At 46.7% G+C, this 22725-nt stretch overlaps 1 protein-coding gene across 3 annotated transcripts in view; it reads right to left on the reverse strand.

Annotated features, from left to right (window-relative positions):
• Nucleotides 1-22725, reverse strand: part of ADGRL4 (adhesion G protein-coupled receptor L4) — a 167558-nt gene that overhangs the window by 63280 nt on the left and 81553 nt on the right. For 2 of the 3 annotated variants that reach the window (XM_060232085.1, XM_060232083.1), the window contains exons 4-8: nt 19752-19907; nt 16341-16414; nt 14829-15008; nt 14557-14740; nt 6156-6272 (exon numbers count right to left, since the gene is read on the reverse strand). In XM_060232085.1, the coding sequence (XP_060088068.1) occupies nt 6156-6272; nt 14557-14740; nt 14829-15008; nt 16341-16414; nt 19752-19907 (711 nt within the window). The remainder of the gene's footprint in view (nt 1-6155; nt 6273-14556; nt 14741-14828; nt 15009-16340; nt 16415-19751; nt 19908-22725) is intronic. The other variant, XM_060232084.1, reaches the window with a different exon arrangement.

Here is a 22725-nt window from a genome sequence, read left to right on the forward strand (position 1 = left end):
ACGTGCTCCTGAGCGTCTGCGGGGCTGCCACCTTTGAGATCGCAAAGGGTCTCTCTGCCCCCGACCGCCTCACGGAGAAGACTTACGGGGAGGTCGTCCTACTCCTCACGGGCCATTTCCTGCCTCAGCCATCGCGGGTGGCCCGTCGGTTCCTCTTCCACAAGAGGGACCAGGCCCAGGGAGAATCGGCCGCCGACTACCTGGCCGCCCTACGCCAAATCGCCGGGAGCTGCAACTTCCCGAACCTGGAAGAGACCCTGGCAGATCGCTTTGCCTGCGGCCTCCGCGACGAGAGGCTGCAGCAAAAGCTCTTCGCAAAGGAAGAGCTCACCCTTCAGGGTGCCTTCAGCGAGGCCGTGGCCTTCGAGCGCACCACCTGGACATTCCCTTTTTTTTTTTAATTTTTTTAATTTTATTTAGCCCATCATTTCATACAGTTCTATAAAGAACAAATAGTTCAATACGAACAAATCATCCATTACAGTTTTAAACTAGACATTCTTACAACATTTCTGACATCCTGCCACTTCCGCTTAAATTCCAAATGAGGTGAAACTGTAGTAAATAAATCAAAGATCAACTGTTATCCTCTGTTCAAACATTTAAATACTATTACTTATAAATTACTAGTAATAATATTATCAACTTCTCATTTCATTTTAATTATTTTCTAACCATAAATAAACCTTTTTCCATCTTCCTTTTGCTTTTTCCTTCGTGTTACCCTTAATCATGTTAGCTAATATGTCCATTTCCACCACATTTAAAATTTTTTGAGATATTTCTTCTCTCTCAGGTAGGAATTTAGATTTCCAGTACTGGGCGAATAAAATTCTAGCCACCGTTATAATATATACTGTAATAAATTCATCCTCCCGTGGTACCATATCTCTAACTAATGACAACAACATGAATTCTGGCTTAAGAGGGAAGTTAACCTTGAGTATATCAACTAGAATTTTATGAATTTCCTTCCAATATTTTTTAGATACATTACAAGACCACCATAAATGATAATAAGTTCCTGCTGTTACTTCGCATTTCCAACAAGTAGGTGGAGTCGCTTTATTAATTTTATTAAGTAAGACCGGGGTGATGTGCCATCTATAAAAAAGCTTAATGAAATTTTCTCGCAAATTCACCGGCTTTATTATCTTAAAGTTGTTCCTCCATAAAATCTCCCATTGTTCTAGCGTAATACTATACTCTAAATTCTTAGCCCATTTTATCATCACATGTTTAACAGTCTCCTCCTCAAGACCACCTGGACATTCCCGAGGACCAAGTCAGAAGCCGTCCACCACGAGGAGCTGGACCTCCATCACCCGGACGAGGGAGAAGCCTTCCAGATGCACCGCTCCTCAGGCCCAGTCTCCCGAGCTCCACAGCGCCCCCGAACGAACGAAAGACTGAACCAACGAAACAACGATAGAGCGAAATGCGCCAGCTGCGGCGACCCCCACGACCGTCGGGACTGCCAGTACAGGACCTGGGACTGCAGGAGCTGCGGGAAGACCGGCCACATAGCACGGGCTTGCCGAGCCAAGTCCGACCGGCCACGACCAACCGCGCACCATGAGGCTGCAGAGTTCCACTCCACGGCCTCCACCACGCTCCAGGTACTGAACTTGCCCAGTTCCACCCCCAATAAGATTAAGATGGCGGTCCGGATAGAAGGCACCCCATGCCTCATGGAGGTGGACTCAGGCTCCTTCATATCCATAATCTCGGAAGAGACCCTGAGGAAGCTGTGCCACAGCCAGAGGGTACCGCTGCGGCCGGCCAACCTCATCCTACGGGATTTCCAGCAAAACCCCGTACAGATCGCGGGGTGGGCCAGGGTGCAAGTGGAGCGGGGATCGTTCAGGGGCCCGCTGGACATCCTAGTGGTGAAGCGACCGCTCACCACCCTGTTGGGCCTCACGTGGTTCGGGCCCCTGGGAATCCGCATTGAGGGGGTAGAGCAAACGGTCTCAGCGGGGAGATTCGGGGAGGTGTGTGGGGAGTTCCCCGAAGTCTTTGATGGGTCGCTGGGTAACTACAAGGGCCCGGCCATCTCCCTACCACTCGACCCAACGGTCAGACCGATCCGGCTGAAGGCCAGGAGAGTCCCCTTCGCCTTGAAGCCCAAAATCGAGGCAGAGTTGGACTGCCTGGTAGCACAAGGGGTCCTTTAGCCGGTCGACTACGCCATGTGGGAGACCCCCATAGTGACCCCGGTCAAACCTAATGGGGACGTGAGGATATGTGCCGACTATAAGTGCACTATCAATAAGGCGCTCCAAGACAACCCCTACCCAGTACCCGTAGTCAGCCATGTCCTGGCCGCCCTGGCGGGGTCAAAGATATTTGGGAAGCTGGATCTGGCACAAGCCTACCAGCAGCTTCCAGTAGACGCGAAAACAGCTGAGGCCCAAACAATAGTAACCCACAGGGGGGCGTTCAGGGTGCGCAGGCTACAATTTGGGGTGAGCGTGGCCCCGGGGATCTTCCAGAGTATAATGGAAGCTCTCCTTAAAGGGATCCCCGGAGTCCAGCCCTTTTTCGACGATGTTTTAATCGCCGCCCCGGACCCTGAGGAGTTCAGCAACTGCCTCAGGGAGGTGCTTCGTCGTTTTCAAGGGGCGGGTTTAAAAGTGAAGAGGGAGAAGTGTCTGCTGGGGGTGCCACGGGTGGAGTTCCTGGGATTCGCAGTGGACGCGGAGGGAATCCACCCGACTGAGGAGAAAACCAGGGCCATCGTGCAAGCCCCGGCCCCCACGTGCAAAGCGGAGCTCCAGAGTTTTTTAGGGGTGCTCAATTTTTATCATTCGTTCATCCCCCATAAAGCGGCCATCGCGGAACCCCTACACCGGCTACTGGACAAAAAAGCTCCATGGGTGTGTGGGAAGAAGCAAGCCGCCGCCTTCCAGGCAGTGAAGGACGTTCTGGTCTCGAATGCGGTGCTGCACCACTTCGACGAGCGCCTCCCGGTCATCCTTGCATGCGATGCATCACCGTACGGGGTGGGCGCAGTCCTGGGGCATCAACTACCAGACGGCCGGGAGGTACCGGTCACTTACTATTCCCGGACTCTCACATCGGCGGAGCGCAACTACGCTCAAATAGATAAGGAAGCCCTGGCAATCGTAGCGGGGGTCCATAAATTCAATGATTACTTGTACGGGCGCCGGTTCACCATAGCGACCGACCATAAGCCGCTCTTGGGTCTGCTGGCCCCAGACCGACAAACTCCCCAAATCCTGTCCCAAAGGGTGTTGAGGTGGAACCAATTCCTCAATTCATATATGTACACCTTAGTACACAGGGCGGGCAAGGCGATGGGCCACGCAGACGCACTCAGCCGCCTACCACTTCCAGACACGGGCCCCGATCCTGCACCAGCACACCACGTCATGTCGGTAGAATCACTCCCTGACCAGCCTCTCCACGCTGCGGAAGTAGCTAAGGCCACGGGAAAAAACAAAACGCTTGCGAGGGTGCTCGACTGGGTGGTGAGGGGGTGGCCATAAGGGAACATGGGGGAAGAGTTCAAGCCCTATAAAAAGAGACGGGAAGAACTCGCAGCCCACAAGGGATGCCTGCTATGGGGGAGCAGGGTGGTGGTTCCCCCCCCTCTACAAAAACGAGTCCTGCAGTCACTACACGAAACACACCCGGGCATAGTGAGAATGAAGGCCCTAGCCAGGAGCTATGTGTGGTGGCCGGGAATGGACGGGGAAATAGAAGACTGGGTCCGGAGATGCAGCGCCTGCCAGGAATCGAGACCGGACCCACCCAGCGCCCCGGCTACCAGATGGGAATCTACAAGGAAACCGTGGTCCCTGCTCCACATAGACTTCGCAGGGCCATTTCAGGGGCAAATCTTCCTAATCATTGTGGATGCCTACACAAAATGGCTAGAGGTCATTCCGGTAGGGTCCACATCTGCAGCAGCCGCAATCCGAGCCTTACGCAGGGTTCTGTGCACCCACGGCATCCCTGACACCCTGGTCTCGGACAACGGGGCGGCCTTCACCTCGGAGGAGTTTCAGGCATTCCTCCAAAGGTATCTAATAAAGCACATTAGGTCAGCTCCCTTCCATCCGGCCACCAACGGCCAGGCGGAGCGGATGGTCCGTACAACCAAAGAGGCCCTGGGCAGGATTGTGCAGGGCGATTGGGACCACCGGCTAGCCGCGTTCCTCTTTGACAACAGGGTCATTCCTAACCCAGTCACCGGGGTCAGCCCAGCAGAGCTCCTCATGGGGCGCAAGCTTACCACTAGGTTAGACCGGCTGCACCCCGACCGCACCTCGGACGTGCGAGGGTCCCCAGAGGTACGAGACGCGGCTAGGGGATTCTTCGCAGGGGAACCCGTATTTGCCCGCAACTACGCTTCGGGACCACCGTGGCTAGCGGGGCGGATACTGCGGGTTGTGGGTTCCCGACACTACGAGGTGTCAACCGAGGGAGGCCAGACCCTGCGCCGGCACATCGATCAGCTGCGCCGCCGGACCCTACCAGAGGTGCCCACCGAAATAGGGGAACAGCCGGGGTCCGGGGAGCAGCCAACAATCATCGAGCCAACACCTATCCTGCCTCCCCCAGCAGAGGTGAACCAACCCCCGGAACCGGCACCGCAGCCCACGGAAACTCAGGCCGCCGACGACACCCCAGAAGTAGAAGCCACCCCGGCGCCACAAGCAACCCCAAGGCGCTTAACGAGGGAGCGCCGACCTCCCGCCTACCTACAGGATTATGTGCACGAACTAAGGGGGGAGGAGTGTAACATATGGCGTTCGCAGAACGCCACCATTTCGTTATAACAATATATCGCAATAGCGTAAGTCCGCCCAAAACAGCGGAGGCTACTGGGGACACCCAGACGCCTCCGCAGTGAGCTTGGGCCAGCCGCCAATCACAGCCAGTGGCGGGAAATATAGCTGGACGTCATAGGACGGCCAGCAGGGTAAATAGTTCCGGCACTGTATATAGGCGGCCCCGGACCGCGTGTTCGGCAGTTCTCCACCTTGTTTTGTACCTTGCAATAAACTATGTTGCCCTACGCTCGTCTCCAAGTTTGGTACATTACAGCTTAGAACCAGAAGATCACACTTTGCAATGAAATACCACAAAGGACACACTGCAGAAAACAGAAGAGATTGTTAGGATCCAAGCCAATATACATTGAAGATGTTCCATGCACCATCAAAAATTTATTGAAAGGCTGTATTTTATTGAGGAAGACAGATTATTCATCAGGTGTGAGAGTTCATTTGTTCTACCCAGAAGCTGTGACCTACATGGACTTTTTAAGTGGCTCTGAAAGCCAAAGGTACAGGTGCATTTGATGCAAAACAATAATCAACAATAACAACAGGGATAATATCCTGTTATTGTTGCTGTAGTTATTATGAAGTATTAAAAAGGCACTTCAACCAATAGACCTAAAGTATGCTGCCTTTTTCAGTTAAGTCCTGACTATATTCTGCATCATATCTTTGAACTTTAGCTAGCATAAGTAATCACACAAAGAAATAAAATGTCATACTAAATTGGTAGCAAACCTAGTAGATAGAAACTACCACAGATACAGTAAAGATTGTTTGGCATCTAAACAAAATAGGGCCCAAGCATCAAGAGTTACAAGATAATGTATTATTTACTCTTTCACACACAATACAACCCATGCATACAGTCTCATGAGTTATCATGAAAGAAAACTTCTGTTTTATTTTTGAGATAACACACACAGGATCATAGCAAGATTAGGGTCAGGCCCATCTGGAACCGCGCAGCAGTGCACTTATGTCTTCAGTGCTCTTCAGCTAGAGCCTGGAGAGCAAAGGAGTTCTACAGCTTTGCAGAGGAAGCACTGTTCCTCCTCACCATGCATTATTATTGCCGTAACACATTCTAAGTGGGGTGCTAATAATAGACACAGAAAGCTTTATCAAAGTGAAAATAATATCAGAGAATGTTGCCCCATTGTATGCTAACGAAATGACTTTTCTCAGTGTCTTCACTTGCATGCCCACTGTTTCCAGTACTACTGATATATTTACTCCCCTGACTTGACATTTTTTTTTCTTTTCAAAGAAGGAGGGCTCCAGAGAAACTTATTGGGCTCAGCCTCTCTGTCCTTCTTTCCCAAACCACACTTTTTTCCTAACCATTTGAAGTCGATGCCTCCTTTTTCTTTGCAGAGATCTTTATAGTATCACCTCCTATGTGCACATGTTGGTGAATGTGGTCCATTCGTTGCATATCAAAGGCAAAAACTTTGAAAGCTGCAAAAGAAAAAAGAAGAAAGGGTGAAAAAAATCCTTTGGAAAAGACAGTTCCATCCCAGCCTAGCATAACTTACTCTTCTGCAATAAAGGTTACACTGGACTGCTCAATTATTGCCGATTTTTAAAAGCCCAGAGTTCTGCCAGCTATTTCAAGGGGAAAAAGCCCATTAATGTGGTACATGTTTGCTCTAAATCCCTAGACTTTGTTATTCATAGTAGGCATACATCCTTTATTTCCATTCTTGTACCTTTTCATTCTTTCCTTGGAAAATGCAGCCTCTAATTTGCTTTGCATTAAATGAGGATCTGGAAAGAATAATGGAAGCTACTTTAGAAAGAGCTACCGCTTTATTAAGAATGCATTCCTGAAAGAGAATACCAATTGCAGTCTTTAAAAGCACAAAAGCACAGGAGAAGATACCACTGAATGGTAGTTATTTTACAGTATTTTTTATTATGTGTGGAGTGAATATTTTATTGTTCCCTGACACAAAGTTATGGGATGTCCATTCCCCTTTGCTGCGATGTTTGCTGTCAAAAACCTAAACAATACAACTCAGCTAAATATTACCCCTCAGGACAAAAACTGCATTAGAGGACACATAGTCCTTTAGTTTTTTCATCACCATACATTGTTTCAAGCTTCCTTTTCCCTGTGAAGGGAACTAGACGGTCAATCAGACATTTTTTTTAAAGCAACAAAAATTTGACTAATGGGCTAGAATGACACAGCTGGGATGTGTGTTGCATATTACACAGACATACAAACATGTCTTTTCAGCTTCCTACAACTTTTCCTAGTATTACCGTATTTTCTAGTAACTCCTGTCTGCTCATAATGTGACCAAAATATGATAGACTCAGTTTAGTCATTTCAGCTTCTGGGGAAGTTCAGTCTAGCTGGTGTTATGTCTTATATTCTTAAAAAACATTCACCTGAAAGTGGTATGCTGAAAAGCTAAGATAATGACCGATTTCGCACTAGGGCTTGTTCTGGGTGGAGAGCTTCTCTCCATTTTTGCACAAGCTGCTCCGGAGCTGCGAGTTAGTGCACTGCTTTTCTGCAGCAAGCAGAAACCACTTGTAAGAGGATCTCACTTGCTGTGGAAAAGCAGCGTGCTAACTTGCAGCTCCAGGGCAGCTTGTGTGAAAATGGAGAGAAGCACTAGGAGCAAAAGGGCTTTCTAACTGGAACAAGCCTAGTGCAAAACCGATCAGTATTCAATATTTGCAGCCTGCAGCAACCTGCTAGGCTGCAGTAGCAAGGTTTGCCTCCCTGGGAGGGAAGGGAGGATCTACAGCCCATTTGGGCACGTATTTGAGGGGGCGGGGCCAGGCTGTTGTAATGGCCAGACCTTCGCTCCCTGCTTCAGTCTCGACGACAATCGGTCAGGGTGAGGAGCATCTGCTGGGGCTCTGGGAGAGAGGCCTTGCTTCGGTTTGCGTCGGTGTGCCGGGCAGTGGGTTTGGGAGCCACTTGTTCCTGGGTGCTGTTGTGGCTGATTTAGCGCTGGAAGAAAATCGGAGCGGGAGTTGTGTGCTCTTTGGGTTGGAGGCTGCCTACAACCTTCTTTTAAGTGTTGTGTTCCGGGGCTATCTAATTGTTTCTTCACTTTGGGTGATGTCTCTCTCCCTCCTTTGGGGCAAAAAGGGAATTTTGGACTCCCTGCAGGGGTTGAGAAGTGTGTTGCTCTGGCTGAGGCAGCAGACTGGGCTTCCCTTATTAGTTGTGTGGGGTGGTGGCCATATTGGGTTCCCTTTCTTATCAGGTGATGGTGGCCATTTTATTAGGTTCTTGTAAGGAGGCCATTTTGTGGGTCTGCCCTAGGTGGTGTTGGAAGGCGGATATTTTATAAAGATCTTGTAAGGAGGCCATTTGGTGGGTTTGCCCTGGGCATTGTTATCGGCTCATAAGCGGCATTGTTATTTTCTGGGGCGGCTCACCAGTGGGCGCTACGAAGATGTCAGGTAAGAAGGGGTCTGGTAAATCCAAAGGGAAACAGCTTGAGTCAAAGGCCCCTAAGGTCCCTGCTAAGAGGCCTCCACCCCCGCTATCTTCTTTTGATGAGGAGGGGGAGGAGGTAGTTACTGCTAACATAATACAAAGACTGAGGGTGCTGGAAAAGGCGTCTGGCATGCCTCCTGAATAAAGTGGTAGGAAAGGAAAGGGCTTCTAAAAGAGCGCTCCAAGCAAGTGTGTTAACCAGGTTGTCTATTCTTGAGGGCAGGTCTGGTGCATTCATCACTGGCAGTTCCATGGGCCTTGGCGGCCAGACGTGGGATTGGGGCCATCATCAGGAGCTGCTGGAACTAGGTTGACGCTGGTGCCTGCTGGATCCATTGGTAAGTCTGGGGACCTCTCGCAGGCGTACGCTGGGCTGTCTTGGCCTTGGGGACCTTGGGGTCCGGCTTCGCCTGCTGGACAAGGCATCCCTGCTGGGAGTATAGGGTTTGCTTCACCCACAGGCAATGACTCGTTGTCAAATTGGGCTTGGCCAGCTGGACAATGTGGTCCCTGTGGAGCTTGGCTAGGTGTGGGGCAGCAGAGTACTGCAGGCTCTTTTATGGGGAGTTGGGGTGCCCCTTCTCCTTATGGGGCAGTCCCTTTTACCGCGTTACCTTTTGGGGATGTAGCCTTGCCTTTGGGGGATCATTTGTTGCCAGCAACAAAAGAAAAAAAAATTAAAGGGGGAGTATGTGGATATTTTCTCCCTCCCTTTCCAGGACTTGGAAAAAAAGGATAAGGAGGATCTAGAAGAAAAAGAAAAGGAAAAGTTAAAGAAACGCAGAGTATATCGGACTTGGGCTAATTGGCTACTTGGGTTTTTTATCTACGCTGGGGTGACTGTACGGGCTCAGCCTTGGAGGGTGGCTCCCCCTCATCCAGTACATGGACATAATTTATAAGGGGTACACAACATTTAGCAGGCCTGCTTGGATGCAGTACGATGAGGAATTCAGGTTGAGGGCTGCTTTGTACCCTTCCCTCAGTGGGACCGGATTCACCAGCAGCTGTGGCTGCAGGTCATGTCTCCTGCGCGGTCATTTGGTGGCCAAGTCACCTGCAACTTCCTCAGCTTTGACAGCCTCTTCCTGCCGTTCTGCGGGGCAGGCGGTTCATCCCCGCCTGCTTTGCTGGAAGTTCGGTTCTCAGGGAATGTGCAGTAGAAAGGCTTGTCAATTCAAGCACAAATGCCCCATGTGTGGCGGGCCTCACATTTTCAATAACTGCCCGAAAGCCCAGGTACGTAAGAATCACAAGAAGCCAGGAGGAGGGGGAGGAAGTTATCAGGCTGGAAAAGAGGCCCAGTCCAATAAAGGTGGGTCCGCTTGAACACTGGCTGTACAGGTACCCGTGGAGGGCTGATAGCATTTACCTGCTAAAAGGCTTTAAGTTTGGTTTTAGGTCCCCTTTTCAGGGGCCCCAGGTTCATTTTACATGGGCAGAGCATTGCCAATGGTCTGCTCTGTATCGTTTTCAGCTTTTGAGTGTTTCAGCACATTCTTGGAACTGGCTGTTCACAAAAAAGTGGGTTTGCAGGATGTCATTCATTACTTGGATTACTACCTTTTTGTGGGTCCTGTGGGGACTGGGTGCTGTGCATGGCTGCTGTCTGGCTTTATGGACCTGGCCGTAGAACTTGGGGTTCCTTTGGCTCAAGAAATGACGGAGGGTCCAGCCCAAAAAACTGATCTTTTTGGGGATTGAGCTAGATACCCTGGGGCAGCTGTCCAGGATACCTTTCCAAAAATTAGTGGACTTAAGGAACAGGATTCATTCCTTTCTTCTTAAGCAGAAGGTCTCCTTGATTGAGTTGCAGCACCTGGTTTGGCATCTTAACTTTGCTTCCAAAGTGGTTGCCCCTGGGCAAGCCTTTCTCCTTAGGCTTTGTGATGCCATGGCAGGTCTACGCTTGCCTCAGCATAGAACATGGGTTATTAGCAGCATGAGGGAAGATTTGGGGGTTTGGCAAGAATTTTTGGAGTCCTTTAATGGGATTTCCTTTTGGAGAATAGACATGAAGCTTGAAGCTGAGCTCCAGGTCATGTCTGATGCTACTGGATCTTTGGGTTTTGGAGTCTATTTCCGTGGACATTGCTGTGCTGATGGTTGGCCAGACTCCTGGATGCAGGAAGGAGTGAACCGAGATCTTACGTTTCTCGAGTCTTTCCCATTCTGGTTGCAGTTTGGCTGTGGGGGATGGATATGGTCAATCGCACAGTTCATTTTTGGTGAGATAATATGGTGGTAGTCCATGTCATTAATTCCCTTTCATCCAAATCCCAGTGGGTTATGAGGTTGGTGAGGGCCTTCACTCTGCATTGTCTGCGGCTTAACATATTGTTGTTAGCCCAGCACGTTCCCGGGGTGAATAATGGGGTGGCTGACACTCTCACTCGTAAACAGATGGAGAGGTTTCGTCAGCTGGCCCCAGATGCCGATTGAGAGGCAGCATCAATGCCCTAGAAGCTATGGCTGATTGGAGAGCCAAGGCCTGCAGAGCAATAGGCCTAGCCATTGCGCCTAGCACCAGGAAGTCTTATGAACATGCTGTGTGGCAGTTTGAGGACTTTAGGGCTGAGGTGGGGTATCGCATTGTTTGGCTCCTCCCGGTGGAGCAGTTGCTCCACTATTGTGTTTCTCTACGAGGTAAGTGACTGGCCATGTACTCCATTAGGGGGCGCCTGTCTGCATTGGCTTTTGCCAGTATGGCGCTGGGTTATAAGGAGGAAACAGCTGATTTTCGTCTCCCAAAAATGCTGGAGGGGTGGGCCAAAGAGGCTGGTTCTAGGCTAGACGCACGGAAACCTATTTCCCCTCTGATTCTTAGAGCCTGAATGGGGTTTGGGGCACAGTGTGTGCTTCATATTTTGAGGCCACTTTGTTTCATGCTGCATCCTTGGTAGCCTTTTTTCGGGGCTCTTAGAGTCAGTGAGCTAGGGGCACAGTCCAGAAACGATGTTTATGGTAATTCTTTGTTGCGACGGGACCTGAGGTTAACTGAGGGTAAGGCAGTCATTACTGTTGCTCTAAGACGGACCAGTGTCAAAGAGGTACAGTACTGGAGCTTGGCACCTGCTCTGAGTTTGAGCTGTACCCAGTTCTGCTTTGGCTGCTTATTTGGCAGTTCAGGGGCCCAAGGAAGGGTTTTTGTTTTGTCACAATAAGGGTAGCCTGCTGTCAAAGCATCAGTTTTGGGCTGTGATGTCACGAGCTTTAGGTGAGCTGGGATTGTCTGAGGTGTGGTTTGGGACCCACTCCTTTAAAATTGGGGCAGCTTCGACAGCTGCTGCCCTGGGGTATCTTTCCTCCTCCATTCAGCGCTTGGGACGTTGGCGCTCGTCAGATTACAAATCTTATGTTCGACCGTTGGTCAGTCCCCAGCTTTGCTTGTTTGACTGTAATGTTACTGGTTAATGTTCTTGTTTGACTGTTTTTTCTTTTTAGATGCTGTTGTTCCTGGCCAGAGGAGCTGAGTTCTCGTCTGTGGCCATAACCATGTGTTTTGGGCCGCTCATCAGGAGCAGAGAACTTTGTTCGGCTCTCAGCTGGGACTCAGCCAATATTTTTGTGTTGAGTGGCAGGGGTGCTGGGGCCTTCAGTGGCTGGGCTTGCTGCCTTTGTTAGTCCAAGAGAGCATGGGCCTTCCTCCTCAGGTTTTAATTATTCACCTAGGAGGGAATGATCTCGGGCTAGTACAAGGCAAGGCGTTGTCTTGTAGGCCCGTGAGGATTTTCAGTACATTTGGGAGCGATGGCCTGGAACCACTGTAATTTGGTCAGCCATGCTTCCCTGCCTTGTTTGGCACAGTGCGTGGGACCCTGCAGCTATTGAGAGGGCATGCTACAAAGGTAATAAAATAATTAGGAACGCATTTGAAGGGGGGTTGAGACACTATCTGCCCCATCTGGATATTTCTACGGAATTTCCTGACCTCTACAGAGGGGATGGGGTACATCTCTCAGAAAAAGATAATATGCTTTTCTTGAGAGATCTCATAAGAACATAAGAGAAGCCATGTTAGATCAGGCCAATGGCCCATCCAGGCCAACATTCTGTGTCACACAGCGGCCAAATACACACACACACACACACACACACACACACACACACTGTGGCTAATAGCCACTGATGGACCTGTGCTCCATATTTTTATCTAACCTCCTCTTGAAGGTGGCTATGCTTGTGGCCGCCACCACCTCCTGTGGCAGTGAATTCCACATGTTAATCACCCTTTGGGTGAAGAAGTACTTCCTTTTATCCGTTTTAACCTTTCTGCTCAGCAATTTCATGGAATGCCCACGAGTTCTTGTATTGTGAGAAAGGGAGAAAAGTATTTCTTTCTCTACTTTCTCCATCCCATGCATTATCTTGTAAACCTCTATCATGTCACCCTGCAGTCGACGTTTCTCCAAGCTAAAGAGCCCTAAGCGTTTCAACCTTTCTTCATAGGGAAAACGTTCCAGCCCTTTAATCATTCTAGTTGCCCTTTTCTGGACTTTCTCCAAAGCTATAATATCCTTTTTGAGGTGCGGCGACCAGAACTGCACACAGTACTCCAAATGAGACCGCACCATCGATTTATACAGGGGCATATCTCCAGCAAGGGCTGTGGGTAGCGATGGGTTCTAAGCCCTAAGTAGAGACTTAGCCTTAGTGGTGGCAGGTTTTCCTGGATTAGGGTACTATATGGCTAGGGGAGGACCATGAAGCATCTCCCTTTTGGGGAATTTGGGGTCTGGCATGATCAACCTTGGGGTTTGATGTTCCGGGGTGGGGAGAATGAAGACTGTCCCGGAGGCTCGACTAGAGGGTGCCTTCCATTGAGATGTGCGTCTGGTGGTTGGGCTCTCTGGGGCATGCCTCCCAGCTGGGCTGGCCTGGCGGGAGCTGCATCACACAGCTCCAGCTGGGGGCTGGGTCTCTCGCCCGCGAATGGCAGGGGAGTGGTCTGTTGAGACCCCTAGCCCTGACCAGGCCGCAGTTTGGGTGCCTTTGCCATTTTATTATTATGTTTAATAAAGTGGCCCATTATTTATACCAATGCATTGTGTCCGACTCTTCATTCCGACTTGGGGGGCAATCTTAGCTTTTTAGCATACCACTTTCAGGTGAATGTTTTTTTAATAATATAAGACATATTACCAGCTAGACTGAACTTCCCCAGAAGCTGAAATGACTAAACTGAGTCTATCATATTTTGGTCACATTATGAGCAGACAGGAGTTACTGGAAAATACAGTAATACTAGGAAAAGTTGAAGGAAGCTGAAAAACAGGAAGATCCGAGATGTATTGGCTCCATCAGAAAAAGCCAGGGTCCTCAGTTTGCAAGAAAAAAGAAGAAGAAGCAGAATCCAGTTTTTAGAGGATCTTGTTTGCCATGTGAAAGATGTGGAGCAAGTTATAGCCCTGGGGCAGCTTGTGCAAAATTGAAAAGAAGCCCCGCAGAGAAGAGGAGCATGAGACCAGGACAAGGCTAATGGGGAATCAGTCATAGTTTTAGCTTCGCCTCTGAGCATTCTCAGAGTACTAATTCAATAGTCACATTACAGAGTTGTGATTTTTCTTTACACAGATTCTTGGAGATGAAGGGTCATTTCACCACAAAGGGCTCCAAGGGAAGGGAAACCATGACAACAGTCCCACACTCACAAGATGTATGAGAGGTAAATCTTTGTTTTGCACTTTATAGGCCTATAGTGGACAATGGACACATTTTATATGTATGGGAGAATACAATGACCAGAATAAAAAGTGGTGGTCAAGCAAAAGGAGCCCTGTGGCACAGAGTGGTAAACTGCAGTACTGCAGTCCAAGCTCTGCTCACAACCTGAGTTTGATCCCGGTGGAAGCTGTGTTCAGGTAGCTGGTTCAAGGTTGACTCAGCCTTCCATCTTTCCAAGGTTGGTAAAATGAGTACCCAGCTTGCTGGGGATAAAGCATAGATGACTGGGAAGGCAACGGCAAACCACCCCATAACAAAAAGTGCCAGGAAAACATTGTGATGTGATGTCACTCCATGGATCAGTAATGACGGTGATTGCACAGGGGACTACCCAAGCAAAAAAATTCTGAACATGGAAACCTTGTGTGCAAAGATGAGGTGTTGACTGTTTTCAGGCATTCAGTTTGCATAAGCTATGCCCATATTCCTAGGGAAATACACACAACACACTGAGATTGAACCAGAAGCACAGCTACTTTTAATGTCAACAATCTGTCATGGGAGAAAAAAGCGGATAAATAATCTGCAATACCATTCATTCTTTTTGCATACCCAAATCACTAGCATTAACCTCAACCTCTGCCATCTTTCTGAAGTTCTGTGACACAAGAGCGGTTGTTTGTTCTGCAGTATGAATCAGTTTAGTGAGACGCCTTCTTCTGTTATCTGTTGGGATAGATTCCCATGCGACAATTTTATCCTTCTGAACAAAATTGTTCACAGTGTTGACAAATGCCTGTTAGATGAATAAAGTATTTTTATTAAGTTTATGCATTATACTTCAAAAAGTGACAAAAATGCAATTGTAAAGTTAAGTCACTCACGTTAAGAGTTAGATTAGGCAGCATTTCCTCATCAGAAATCTTGTTATTCATGGTTCTTATCAAAGGACAAGTTACAGATAATGCTTCTATGTAGGAAATCACATCTATGGGTGAAATTTGTCCTAAAGTGCTTTGACTGATTTCTTGTAAAACAGCAAGGGGTTCTTTTATTTTTCTAAACTGAAAGAAAGTTAAAACCATACTATATTATTACATTTCTGCTATTCAGTCAAAGGAAGAACTTTATCTGTATAACACTTATCTTTTTAAAAAGTCTTCTATTTTAATTCCTCAGTTTGAAAATGAGCTTGACATTTTTGGTAAACTGTTTAAAATCTAGATGTCATAGTAGAGAAAGAGTTGAAATTGGATGGGCAACATCGGCATTCAAATCCCATCCCAGCCACAAAACTCATGGAGAGACCTTAGGTAATCACTATCTCAAAGGGATGCAGAGAGGGTAAAACTGGGAAACCCTGCCTCCTAGAGATGTTACCTCCCATCATATTTCTGTGTCAAATGAATTAACTGAATTCATTATATTTGTTATTTCACATTAGGGTTGCCAAGTCCAATTCAAGAAATCTCTGGGGACTTTGGGGGTGGAGCCAGGAGACACTGGGGTGGAGCTAGGAGCAAGAGTGTGACAAGCACAGCTGAACCCCAACGGGAATTTTGGCCATCTCATTTCAAGGGACGGTACACCTTCTTAAAAGTCTTCCTTCCCTCCACCCTCCCCTTCTCTGATTTCACCTCAGAGGCGCAGCGGAGCGGGTGACGCTGCTGCGCAGCTGCCGCCTCTTCTCCGCTTAACTGTAACTGCTCCTCCAAGATGGGCACAGGCTGAGCCCATCTCGGAGGAGCAGCTACGGTGAAGTGGAGAAGAGGCGGCAGCGCAGCGGCGGCGCCCGCTCCGCCTCTGAGGTGAAATCAGAGAAGGGGAGGGTGGAGGCAGGCCAGGAGCGTGGCGAGCTGCGAGTCCGGGTCCTAGAAGGACCCAGATTCGTGGCGAGCCACGCTCCTGGCCTGCCTCCACCCTCCCCTTCTCTGATTTTACCTCAGAGGCGGAGCGGAGTGGGCGATGCCGCTGCCCTGCTGCCGCCTCTTCTCTCCGAGATGGCGTGGCTCACCACGCTCCTTGGCGCCTTTTCCCCCCCTCCCCCTGCTTCCGTTTTTTTTGAGAGCGGGGGAAGAGGCTGTAAATTCTGGGGTCCCCCGCCAGGGCGGGAGGGTTGGGAAGCCTATTTCACATGCTTTATATGCATTACTTAAGATATTTCTATACTGCTTTTTAAAAAGTGGTTTTCAAAACATACAATCCCATATAAAAATAATAATAAAAACATCAACCTAAAATAGAAATGACCAATATAAAACCAACATTCCACCAAAACATTTCAAAAAGCCTTCACATTGTTCAGCATCACATTCTAAAAGGGTGAGCAATTGTCTTTCAATGCAAGAAAAAAAAATGAAAACGTGCAGACCAGTCTATTCTCCAGTAGTACTTACTTTAGCTAAGGTTCTGTTAACATTGTCAGTTATACATTCAGGGTACAACACACATTCTGGTGCTGGAATTTCTGCTGAAATTAAAAAGGAGTCTAATTGAGGCATTACAACAGGATTGCATCAGTATGGCAACCATTTTGTACATACACAAACCATTCCTATTGCCCAGTATTCTTCAATATGGTATTTTCAGTTGATTTCTCACAACTGAGTCCCATCTGCTCTGGATGCAAATTTTAGACAGGCAGGCAGGCAGGCAGATGATAGATAGATAGATAGATAGATAGATAGATAGATAGATAGATAGATAGATAGATAGATAGATAGATAGATAATGTCCAGTTGGAGAATTGAATTTAGGATGGGCCTTGACTGGTCATGTGATAAATCATCCACAAGACCAGAACAAGTAATGCCTAGTATAGTTTGGGGAGCAACTTCACCCATTTCCTCTTCAGTGTGATATCTGAGAGCAGGAATGCATTTGCATATTAGGCCACACCCCCTAATGTCACTATTGTTTCACACAGGGCTTACAGGCTTCTCTTGCTGGGCAGTTTAGGCTGGCTAGGAAGAGAAGTTGGCCCCGGGATCTGCGTGCAGCAGGGGTGGTTTCTCCATGCTGCATGCAGAGCCCAGCTGGAGGCGTATCTTGCTGGGTGGTTTAAACTGTTCAGCAAGAGAAGCCATCCCCAGGATCTGCATGTTGTGGGGAGGTCTCTCCATGCTGCACACAGAGCCTGGTTGGAGGCTTCTTTTGCTGGGCAGCTCAAACCACCCAGGAAGAGAAGCCGGCCCCATTAACTGGAAGAAGCTGGCCAATGAGGCCGGGGCCAGCTTCCTGAGTGCTGCTCCAGTGAGCTCTGCCCCAAAATGAGGCCTGCTTCCAGCATACATTTTGATCAGTGATGCATATATGGTTCTGTCTGTGTGAAGTTAGGTAAAAGGTAAAAGTAAAGTAGTCCCCTGTGCAAGCACCAGTCGTTTCTGACCCTGGGGTGACATTGCTTTCACAATGTTTTCATGGCAGACTTTGTACGGGGTGGTTTGCCATTGCCTTCCCCAGTCATGAAGTTAGATACAATTTGTATATTAACTTATAGTAACCACCTTCTGGTCCAAAAAAAAATTAGATACTATTACTGTCTGATTTTGTGCAGCCCAGGGCAATTCTAGATATTTAATAAATGTGCCACTTCGTAATCTCTAACAGAACCTATTCAGGTTTGCTGTCAAAGGTTTCTACAGTTCTCCATCCCTATCAGCAGCAGTCAATTAGGTAGAATAGAGGTTTTGCTCTGAAGCTCCTGTGCAATTGAGCAAGCCTTGCAAAGCAAGCTGTTATGCAGAAGGAAGCAAGATGTAGGGAGAAGGAAGCAGATGACAGCCAGTTGCTTGGGGGCCTGATAGGAGCCCTACGGGGGCTTGATTTGGCCCCCAAACTGCATGTTTGACATCCCTCAGTTATATCTTTAGTAATAATATTGGTTATCACTAATGAAAATGACAAAAAAATATGCACACCTAAATTGACCTGATTTTTTTTTTTGGGGGGGGGGGAAGGGTATCTAGATTGAGAAAAAAAACTGGAGGAAAAACTTTATATATGGTTTGGGTTCTGCAAGATTGATAAATGGGGTAAAGCTGGAAAAGGACTTTCCTGAGCACTCCTAAAGTCTGTTTCTAGGAGTCAGGTTACCCCCATGAACAGCACAGGAACAAACTGGGCAGAAGACACTTGGCAAAAATGTCTTTCCTTCTTTGTGGCGGAGATACTTAAGCCTCATCAGAAATGGCCTGTAGGATCTAAGCCAGTGAATTCAAGTGACTGCTGCACAAAGTTGTCAAAAGGCTTTAAACCCAGAGTTCCCCTTAAGGATGACAGGTTGGTCAAGACAAAAACAAAAGGGTTGAAGTGTTAATCTTCATACCTGTCTCGTCAGTCAGAGACCAAGGGACTAAACCTCTCCAGCCTTTCCAGGTCTAAGATCAAGAAGTTAACCCTGCAAGTTAGGATGCTTACAAGGTGAGGCCCAGAAAACAGTTATTCTGGTAACTGTAGTCAATATGGGTAAAGTGATGGAGTCAGATTGAAGCTCTCAAACCCAGGATCACCAAAAGGTGTGAGTAAGGCTATTTATTAAATATTGAAGGAAAATGCAATAAAAGAACAGTGAATGGTAAGGATAAAATAATATAGCTAAATATCTAAATTTTGCACATTTACAAACATTGGTTCAAGATTTAGATATTACCCAGCAAGACTGAGTCCAACTAGGTTTCAAAGTCCAAGACAGGACTCTGGGTAGCTTGGCCCGCCCAGAATCAAGAAGTGTCCCAGAGTTGGATGTAATTCAGACAAAGGGTGAAAACTAAACTGAAGAATCTTTCTTCATGCACACACTGACCTGTGCTGGTATGATTCTAGTTGATCAATCCAGTGTATAACAAATTATAAAACTTGATCAATCATTTGTGTTGCTAACCAGGTGACTCCACCAACCAGCTGAGTTGCCATGTAGTCTACAGAAAGCACCTTGCCCCAGTCCATAAGCATTTGTACTAACAAGATGGAATGCATTCTCCTGAATTCTTTAGCTTTGAAACTGCTAAGCCAAATGGTCTGCATGGCATCTGTGACATCTCTCATCTCATCTTGTTCTTTGAAGCTACAGTCAACTCAGTTCTCAGCAGGCCTCAGATTAAGTGGGAGCTCACAGGAGCACAGCTCCTGAACCTTTCTGAGAGTTCCACCTCCTTGTCCATTGAATAGTATGTGCATTTGCATAACTATCCCTGGATGAGCTCTACCACCTATTTTTCTACAAAACAACCCCTGGTTCTCAGAAAGAGAAAAATTTCCATGATTCCATTTTAGGTCTCAGCCTAAACCATTATTTGATTTAACAAGAGATTGCTAAAAGGGACCAGTTTTGTGAAACAAATTATCACATTTATGTAAGAGCTTGAATTTGCCCAACATTTACTCAAGTGTAACAAATCTGGGTCCTAATATCAGTGGATTGTGTGGTACTTGCAGGGCTTTTTTGGTAGAAAAAGCCCAGCAGGAACTTATTTGCATAGTAGACCACACACTGACACCTAGCCAGGTGGGACTGCATTCTTGTGCATTCCTGCACAAAAAACCCTAGCCATCTATAGTGACTTACACAAGATATTTGGTCACTTAACATTGGTTGATGCCGACAAGAAGAGCATCAAATCTGTTATAATACACAATGTTAGTTCTGTTTTTCAATAAACACACATATTCTTAAAAATCTAGGAGTTCATGTATTGCCAGTTTTTCGTATCCAGCTGATTAATCTAACAGAAGAGAAAGAGTCACAGGTGGGCTTCTCAGAAGATATAGTTCTATAATAACACACAAACCTCTATAATATCATTTACCTTGGCAGGAAGTGCCATCGTTTGGTTTAAACTGTAATTTTCCTGTGGATGGTTGATAACCTTCCTTACAGGAGCAGTTATATCCTCCATCCAAATTTTCACATTTTGCATGATCTCCACAGGCAATGGTTACCGCTTCACTGCACTCATCTATATCTGTAAATATTGTGAGAAATTGAATTTTGAAAAAGGTTTTACATACTAACACCTTGCATTGTTGATAGTAAACCAACATATTGCAAGCAATTTCATATCAAAATTTTCACACACACACACACACAGAGCTAAACTTTTCATCAAATGTAATGGAAATATGTTTAACAAATTATATTACTGTGCGGGAGAAATTTTACTAGCTAGAAGAGTGTTTAATTTCAAAAGCAAGATAGTAGTGGATCTCACACGTGTCTAGAAAGCATAACTTTCTAACTGGAAGCTGTGGCCCCTAGGCCCCATTGCAGTTGTCCAGTGGGTAGAAATCCACTCTGCATATAATCAGGAGTACCTTTGTTGTTATCATATTTAATTCAAATAATTCAGAATTAATATAACCACCTTAGAAAGTCTTGGAGAGCCAGTTTGCTGTAGTGGTTAAGTGTGTGGACTCTTATCTGGGAGAACTGGGTTTGATTCCCCACTCCTCCACTTGCACCTGCTAGCATGGCCTTGGGTCAGCCATAGCTCTGGCAGAGGTTGTCCTTGAAAGGACAGCTGATGTGAGAGCCCTCTCCAGCCCCACCCACCTCACAGGGTGTCTGTTGTGGGGGAGGAAGGTAAAGGAGATTGTGAGCCGCTCTGAGACTTTTCGGAGTGAAGGGTGGGATATAAATCCAACATCTTCTTCTTAGCTCAAAGTAAGCTTTGACAGAAAAAAAGGACTCAAGCTGAATAACTTGTTTAATTCACTGCTTATGTTCATAGAAACTCCCCCCCCTCTAAGCAAAGCAAAAACAAAAAATGACCTATTACACACAAGTGTTTTGCCTCCTTTTCACTGTGCATGTTCATCAGGTTTTCTTTTTTTGTTCTGCATTGTTTTTCCTTCCTTCAGCACTTGGTTTGCTTTCTGTTCGCTGTTTCCCCAGGGTGTATTGTCTAGCATTATACCTGCTGAGGTTGCTTCCCTCCTGCATTGGTCCCCACTGTGGAGAAAAATGACCAGATCTATGTGTTTTTTTTTGGGGGGGGGGGAAATTTAAAAAATGGCGCCCCCTTATAGGCCATTCTATCTTACAGTCCCATAGAATACAATGGACTCCATACCCAATTTGGCGCCCCCCCCGTCAGCACCTGGGGCAAGCACCCCCCTCTGCCTCCCCCTAGTTCCGGCCCTGTGGAGAAAGACTGTACTTTTCCTATTTAGAGGCTGCAAGGAGGGGGGAGGAGATGGATAGCTGAAGTCAGATCAATTCCCATTGAAGTGCATACTCTATGTTATACCATAACACAACCATGTTAGTCCAAAAAAAGACTGATCATATCACAAGCACATGCCGATGCTAAATGCTGCAAGGCTGAATATGAGAGGAAAAGGTGGCAAAAATGCACTGCAGATGAAAGGAATGCTGAGCATCAGCATCTGCATGATTGTCATCATGCTATGGTGCCACAGCAAATTGATGCTGAGACCCAAGGCTGGGGCACTCACCCAGAGCCTCTTTCTAGAGTTCTATTTTCCCACAACAAGCCTCATTCCAAGTTAAAGATAAATAACTGACATTAGTCTAGTGGTATATAATACTATAATGATTATGTCAATTGATGATTTTTTGAAAAAAACTTCTGGTTATTTGCAGGAGAGAATGTGGACAGGATAAGAAAAATCCTCCTCCACACTTGGAAGATGAAGGAAGATCCTCATCTACATAGCATCCACCTCAGCTTTGCTGCAATCTTTTTTTTAAAAAACTCATCATAATAAAGTAAGTTTAGGAAATACTGCAGAAAAGCCAGAAGAACCCTGAAAGGTGCACAAGATCCACACAGTGCTGTGTGGAAGCTGGGGATGGGGATGGTGTGGTGCAGAGGGAGAGGATCCGCTTAGCATTAGCAGCCAAGCTGGACCAAAACATAGATGTGGAAGATACCTCAACTTCTATTCCATTGCACTATATTACAATAACAGTTCTGGATTTATATAATGGAATATTAACTATAAAGAACCAAAGGAGTCTGTCTTGACACAACTGGTCATTGGGAACTAATTGTACATATTCTGTTTGAAGCATGCAGCTGTCCCTCATATACCTTCTCACTTGTCAAAAATGGGCATTTAAAGCATAAGAAAACAACGGGGGAAACATCTGTTTGCATGATGATTGTATAGATCAGCTTTGGAGATCAATCTCATTGCTGGACATGTTTTTCTCTTCATGTAAGCAGTACAAAGGAGTTCCATGGTGCAGTACTGCAGTCTGAACTCTCTGCTCACGACCTGAGTTTGATTCCGGCAGCAGCTGGATTCAGATAACCAGCTCAAGGTTGACTCAGCCTTCCATCCTTCTGAGATCGGTAAAATGAGTACCCAGCTTGCTGGGGGGCAAGTGTAGATGACTGGGGAAGGCAATGGCAAGCCACCCTGTAAAAAAGTCTGCCATGAAAACTTGATGCAACATCAACCCAGAGTAAAAAACAACTGGTGTTTGCACAGGGGACCTTTCCATTTTCCTAAGCAGTACAAAGAAACCTGAGTCCTAAGTACATCAAGCATACTAACCTTAAATCACATTATACATACATACATACATACATATATGTATGTATGTATGTATATATATATATATATATATATATATATATATATATATATATGTATGTATGTATGTATATATATATGTATGTATGTATATGTATAATGTGATTTAAGGTTAGTGACAAAATAACATACTGCATCTCAGTCAGGTTTCAACAGCACTTATAAATAGGGTATTAAAAATTAATACAAAATTAATAGTAACTGAGCTTTCCCTAAAAA

The sequence above is a fragment of the Heteronotia binoei genome, chromosome 2 (genome assembly GCF_032191835.1).
Source record: "Heteronotia binoei isolate CCM8104 ecotype False Entrance Well chromosome 2, APGP_CSIRO_Hbin_v1, whole genome shotgun sequence".
NCBI classification, from domain to species: domain Eukaryota; kingdom Metazoa; phylum Chordata; class Lepidosauria; order Squamata; family Gekkonidae; genus Heteronotia; species Heteronotia binoei.